Source organism: Anneissia japonica, unplaced genomic scaffold (genome assembly GCF_011630105.1).
Source record: "Anneissia japonica isolate Jap-2015-1 unplaced genomic scaffold, ASM1163010v1 scaffold288164_len509026_cov199, whole genome shotgun sequence".
Classification (NCBI taxonomy): domain Eukaryota; kingdom Metazoa; phylum Echinodermata; class Crinoidea; order Comatulida; family Comatulidae; genus Anneissia; species Anneissia japonica.
The window spans coordinates 53,421-60,640 of record NW_022752067.1 but is presented as its reverse complement, the minus strand read 5'-3'; the positions used below and the strand labels follow the sequence as shown (position 1 = coordinate 60,640).

Genomic DNA, 7,220 nt, shown 5'->3' with positions numbered 1-7,220 from the left:
AAGTATAATACATACTCCAAGTATTGAAATACACGCCATCGTGTTGGGATTCAATATTTCGACATTAATTATGTCATCATCAGGAATAATGCTACAATTTATTATCAGGAATAATGCTACAATTTATTACTATGTCATCATCAGGAACAATGCTACAATTTATTACTATTATGGGATACTAAAATGACAACCAACTCTTTAGTGACTCAAGTCTAAGCGGGGATGGGCATGTTATTAAAATTTTGGTTTATAGGCCTAAAGTGGAAGATGTTACAGCCTCCTCCTTTTGAAGCTTCATAAACACAGTAGACCCTTAATGTCAGACTCCAGAGAAAAAAATAATTGTTGGTATTTTTTCCTCTGAAGCATGATTTTAAGCTTCATAAAAACAGTAGAACCAATGGAGAAACCTAAATATAAATATAATTCTTTTTAAAGGACCAAATACTGGGAGGTGACTCATCAATTTTATAGTACATGTTATATTAAGCAATTTCAAATTTCTTCATGATTCAATACTTTTAATGAATAATTTTAGCATTCAAATTTTACAAGCAATTAATAGGTAAATGAATGCCAATAATTTAAGAATGCGAATCATACTGTATATACATCAAATTAATGAAATGCTGTTTTGCCAAGTAACAATAAAAAACAATCAGCAGATATTTTCGCTTTGTGAAGCACTAGCACAGAGAGCCAACCAACTTTAGTTTCTTAAAATATGTCCAATTTATGAGCTAGTTCATATTCTACACTCCTACAAACTTATATACTATAACTAAAACTATATGTCAACATCTATTTTAAGAGCATAATATGCTCTTAAAATAGATGTTGACATACAGTTATATTGATGTTGACAATATAATTGTGAGTTTTAATCCTACTTTTGTTCTTTGATTTTGTCATTTCTAATCAATGTGATGACTAATTTTCACATTATCCCCAAGAATTAATCCTAAATTGGTTTTCTATCCTTTTTTACTCTCCTGGTGGCACCAGTCGGGATTGAGGTATTGCCTGTTTCCACCAATGCTACAACAGGATCATCGGACTAAAACTATTTGTCTATCCAAACAAAGTTATTTTTTGTGGTCTAAAAGCACAATTTTGGGCCACCCTAAACCATATAATCTCTACCCATGAAACTTGCCAGGGATTTTATTCCATTACCCTGATCAAGGGTCTAGGCGGCCCTTTGTTTTGACCTCTCAGAATTGTTATAACCCCTATTTGCAAATTTTCTGGTGCCACCATTGCATACTGTACATATTCCATTTTTTTTCTTATGAAGCACAAGTCTCTCACATTTTTACTGAAAACATGTGAAGTTCACATTGTCTTTAATACATTGTTATACATAATGTATACAGTGGCTAAAAATAGTTACTATATATATATATCTGATATGCACTGAAATAATTGGTATGCTTAGATATATAAAAATGCACAATACATATTGAATTAATCATCATTGCAACAAATCTTGTGTAAGGTAACAGTGTCTATATACAATTTAATGCAGAATACATATGCATATTTACATCAAATATAAATATTAACATAGTAATATAAATAATAATAATAATACTTTTTTTAAAATTTGTCATGGAATTGACAGTAATGAGTTTGCAAAGCCACAAATGCACTGTACCTAAAAATATTAATTCACTTTGATTGGCATTTTACACAGGAAACTGATTCTATTGATACATTTTGTAAACTTAAAAATTAAAACTAGATAATTTGAATTGGAAGCCTATGAAATTATAGAATAAATTCCAGTATAAAATAGAGTAGAGTAACAATAACTATCAGCCTCTTCAATATTACTTTGGCTAAGTCTCTTAGGCACTGTAAGTACAACCACAATACTGTAATAAAATTGATTCCAGTAAAAATAAAATACAGTAACAATGATTATTCTTAGCCTCAAATTTGTAATATTACATTGGCGAAATCTTTTAGGCATTGTAAGTACAACCATGTTATAGTACTATAATAAAATCTATCCAGTATTAAGGTAGTTATCTTAAGGTGCTTAAACCCTAGTACTGTACATTTAACATTTCTTAAAGGTTTGCATGACTGAATTTAATTTCAAACATTATTAACGGACTGTTTAAATGGGCACCTTAAAAATAATAAATTTTTGCAGTTTCTATACAATTTTGGAATATTATTATCATTATGTAAAAATTATTAGGCACTGTGTAAAGTAGATACATCCATTTACAAACCCTCTCACACATCCAGGTACCATAGGTACAGAAAAAAAAACAAAAGGGAAAATTTCCACCCTTTCCTTCCAGCCTCTAAACCTAAAAATCCATACAATACATGAAATAAAACATATGTGTACATAAAATTTAAGATTGTAAGCAGCACTAACAAATCTGTTTAAGATATTAGAACAAGTATTGTACCCAATTTACATGTACATGTAGTTAAACACTTGGGGGTGTGACTGATACTCCCCCACCCCCCACATGTTACCTAGTTACAATTATAAGCTTCTTGAATAACAGTAACTGTTAGTAATGGTAATGTATTATAATGGGAATGCATAGTAATGGTGAGAAGTGTTGGTAAATGGTAATGGTTGGTAATGGTATTTGTTGGTAGAGGTAAGGGTTTGTAATGGTTAGAGTTGGTAACAGCAATTGTTGGTAATGTTAAGTTTTAGTACTGGTTAGAAACTTATTACTGTGCATAATACATAGTATACATGTGCTACTAAAGTAAATGTACATCTATCTATCTTATATGCAGGACACTAAAATAAAGTCTGAAAATAACTTATATAATACAGAGGAAGTGACACTTTTACATCATTTACCAGTAATTTAAGACCATGACAATCAGTATTCACAATGTCATCTGCATTGTATATCTATCACCTTAAACTATATAAATATCTACTGTATAAAACATTGTTACAGTAAAATTTAATTTTCTGAACCTTTTTATAAAATGGAACAAAGAAAACATGGGCAATTACATTAACAGAAACAACTGCTTCAATTCAAGTTGGCAATGGGTTTATTTGCTCGAAGGGCCCAGAAAACACTGATTATTTTTTCAGAAGAGGCACGAAGTGATTTGGATGAAAAAGTTCATCTTCACTAAGAGGTGTGTGCCTAGACCACATCACATAAACTGTTATTGGGTTTTCAATACTTAAGTCACGGGGTGGGATTAGTGCGTTTAATGGGTTTTGATCGTTGGTAGGATAGACAGTCTGAATGTTGCAGCCCAGCACAGATGCTAATCCAAACAGCTGTATGGAATTTCCATGCAAACTAAATGGTAAATTTTCATTCAAGGTATCCCTCACACAACCCTCATAAATTCCTTCGATCGCACTATAGCTTAACTTGTTATCATCCTCCATCTTGGTCAATGAATACTCTGCTTTTATACATTGCATGAGTGATTTTTGGTGTAGATAATAGTCCTTATGGTAGCAGAGTTCAATGAAAGTACGTAGACGTAACTGGCAGCAATGATTTGAAGAGCCAAATGCTATGATGGACGCAGTGGAGAACAAGCAATTACCATTGTTGGCAACCACAATCGCCGTAAGAGTTTGAAGGTCAGAATTCATCAGAGTATTGGCATACTTATCAATTTTAAGGTGTAAATTATCACTTAAATTTGGAAATTTTTTGAGACGCTTATATTTGGGGAGTTTAAGTTCCACCCCGCCACAGGCAAAGCAAAGTTGTTGGAAGCCGCCATAGTCATTATCTCTTATCTGTTTGGTAATAGTATACCATGTGTTCCGGTCGGTCCAATCCATCTTATCAAATGCCGCTAAAAACAACAAAGAAAACATTTCATTAAAAATTTTGAAGTAATAAAAAAAAATTAATTTACTAAAATACAGTAATGTGATTTACAATAGTAAAATAACACACTTAAGATAATAAATCAAACTATGATTACATTTTTAATTAAAAAAAAAAAAACCAATAATGTTCTTACAAATTTTTACAGAATGTTTAAGTAAAAAAAAGATTGTAAAGAAACATAATATACTTCAAGGAAATTAAAAAAAATAATCTATAACTTCAGTAAGGTTTAGTTTTAAATAACCATACATTACAGTATTTGTAGTGGATTATTAAATTAAAAATAATTTAATCAGTGCTCATAACATTTTAATTTTCAGTCAAAATACACACATGGACATAGGCCTAAATTTAGGATTTGTTATTTAGTTTGATATCTCAACATGTCCAGCATTAACTGTAAGCCAATAAAAATGTTATAACACACCAAATATTAATAATTTCACTATACAATATGTTGAGCTAATTTGATTTTTAAAGATGTACTAACATGTATCAACTTTGATGTTTGTGTCGTTGCTTGATCTTCTTTTCCAGAAAACTGACTCATTCTGCGGAGTTGTTGGTGTCACTAAAAACATGAGAAAGATGTATGATAAAAAGAATAATAAAAATAATAATAACAGTAATTACAATAGTAATTAAAACATATCTCCCAGGTCACATACTTACCCAGAACACACAGAGGAAAGCCAATGTAAAAATTGTACATACAAAATAAATTTTATTCTCTGTTGGCAGTCATAAATTGCAGTTATAATGCTAACTTACCTGGATAAAGTTCTCTATCTGGCCATAAGTGAGTTGCCTCTTGTGGTATTCCAACATTTACAAGTGCTTTAGCTAATATTTTCTTAGTAGCAACCACACCTTTTTTGTCCAGCCACAAATATAGAATTTCGTAATTTTGTCTCACCAAGTCCGATTTGTGGTTGTGCTCAATATTTTCAACTTCACCCTTATGCAAGTCCAGCAGTCCAGCAACCAATATTCCCTTGCTACCTATCTTGCGTGAGAGTACGCTAATATGATCTTTTGTGACTCGACTTGCATCACCTATAAATCAATGATAATGATGACAATTTATGAAAGAACAAGGCACATAATATCATTTTTGCACTTCCAAGTTGAGAATACATTCCCTGTTCCTTCCGGAGTGATATCTAATAAATACCCATTTACGCCGGATTCAAATACTGCTTTTTAATTTCTGTGGGAATTTTAATTTTTGTTCTTATTGTGACAATTACATTCAAATATTGTACTGCATTTCTTCACTTTTCTGTAATAAAATATAGTAAGTGTACAGTGGATACAACAATTTATGTTTATTCTGTTAAAAACCTATATAATAAGAGTACTCCTAAAATACCCCTTCTTGTTCCATTTGATCTTCTCACCAATGCCCTTTTATCTATTCCCCAAACCAAATCAGGGGTGGATCCAGGAATTTGAAATAGAGGGGGCCCAGAGAGGGACTTTGACAGATGGAAGGTTTATATATCCTCAGCCCCACCATGGTTGGTGCTGAGGTAAGAACATTTATGATTATGGCACCTCTAGATGGTCGGAAATGGCACTCTCAGACTTAAAATTTGAATACAATTTTCTTTATGTCTCCAATTTTTAAAAATTTACAGGGACCCCGGCTAGCTAGTGCCCCCACCCTTGAATCCGCCACTGCAACTTAAAAACTGTCTGCAATAGATCTTTTAATTTTGTAGCTACTACTTTCTTGAACTCTCTAGAGAATATTCACTTTTAAAGCTCACATAAAAAAAATTACTTTTTAAGGAAACATCATAACTTTTAGTCATAAGCGCATGTGATTTTAACATTGTTTATAATTTTTGCTATAAAAATGTTCAATTTTAATTATTATATAAATAAATGAAAACAAAAAAAAACTTACTGAAGCACCAATCAGGTAAAACAAAGGTTTCACTGGCAGTGCTCTGAACTTCAGTATCCTCAGGCACTGGTGGAAGATTGGATGAACTTAGTCGTCTTCTTGACTTTGGTGGTGGGCCTAATTTCACAACTGAAGCACCATTTTGTACATTGCTTCCAGAGGCAGAATCGTTCCTGCCCTGGTTCAGTAGGGGCTGCGCTTCAGCATCTAAATTTAATAATGACAAAAGTGAATTCACTATCATGCAAATATTTTCCTATTACATAAATTTACAATAATGTCTACCATTTTATGCACCAGTTGGATTACTGAAATTGATAGATTGTTGAAAAACATCAGTTAATACTATCAGGGAATGCTGCATTACATTAGCCAAAAAGAAAAGCAGAAGAGAATTTGCAATGCACTTGGTGCATAACACATCAGTCCACTTACTCGGAATGCCATCAGCTACATCAGCATTCTGTTGATTAGTATTCTGTTCATTAGACGAATTAATATCTGAGAAATTAAGAAAATAATTAAAGATGATTTTCAACACAAAGTTTAAATACACACATACATATACTGTATACTTTAGTCAGCCCACCCTTTAACTTTTGCCTTTCATGCAAATCAATGATAAAGATATTTTACTGAAACTGATATGCAAAATAGTGGGCATATGTAAATCCAATACCTCTATTGTCTTCAAAAATTGCAATTAGGCCTGTGTATATGGGATGGGAAATTTTATTATTTTCTAGAAGTCCTCAAAAGCAAACTGGCATTTATTGGTTTAATCACAAGAAAAATTCCACAACATACCACGCAAAGCAATTCTTTCTTCGTTTTGTCCAGAAACAGCATTATTTCCATTGGTATCTGTTTTAAAGATTAAATAAACAAAAAATACATGTGTGTTAATCCTGCAAAATCTATGTTTTTTTTATTACTATATATCTTTGAAATATTTTCTTTGGTCTATTTAAATTCCAATTATTATTACTTATTAGTATGATTGATTCCAGTATACATGCAACAGCAATTAAAATAATAAATAAAGATTTTTTAATCCTTACCCCGGTATTCTTAAAACGAACTTTAGTCGTAGTTCGAGCTAAAACTTTAAAATTATGTCATTTCGTATTCTTAAAACGAACTTCGACTAGCACTACGACTAAATGACGTGAACCTCGACTAAAATGATACCTCCGCAGGTCGATTTTTTTAGTCAGCCTAGGGTCAGGCTAAATCGCCGACTTGAAATATTTACCCCACTAAAAACGTGTTTTTTGTAACTCACGATAAAGTAAAACGAATAAAAACGATTATATACGCAGGTTTGATATATCTTTGTCTAAACAAAAGAGACACCAAGTTTAGCTTCTGGAAGGAGAAATTAACATGTTTTGCTGGCCACATGCGATAGTTCCTGATTTGCACGAAATCCCCTCGCGTTGCGATCACGT

At 32.0% G+C, this 7,220-nt stretch overlaps 1 protein-coding gene across 2 annotated transcripts in view; it reads right to left on the bottom strand.

The window, feature by feature from the left end:
- Nucleotides 1-6: 6 nt before the first annotated feature.
- Nucleotides 7-7,220, bottom strand: part of LOC117122087 — a 25,459-nt gene continuing 18,245 nt past the window's right edge. For both annotated transcript variants that reach the window (XM_033267560.1, XM_033267559.1), the window contains 6 exons: nucleotides 6,577-6,633; nucleotides 6,205-6,270; nucleotides 5,770-5,976; nucleotides 4,629-4,913; nucleotides 4,348-4,428; nucleotides 7-3,819 (listed from right to left, as the gene is read on the bottom strand). In XM_033267560.1, the coding sequence (XP_033123451.1) occupies nucleotides 3,077-3,819; nucleotides 4,348-4,428; nucleotides 4,629-4,913; nucleotides 5,770-5,976; nucleotides 6,205-6,270; nucleotides 6,577-6,633 (1,439 nt within the window). In that variant the 3' untranslated portion in view covers nucleotides 7-3,076. The remainder of the gene's footprint in view (nucleotides 3,820-4,347; nucleotides 4,429-4,628; nucleotides 4,914-5,769; nucleotides 5,977-6,204; nucleotides 6,271-6,576; nucleotides 6,634-7,220) is intronic.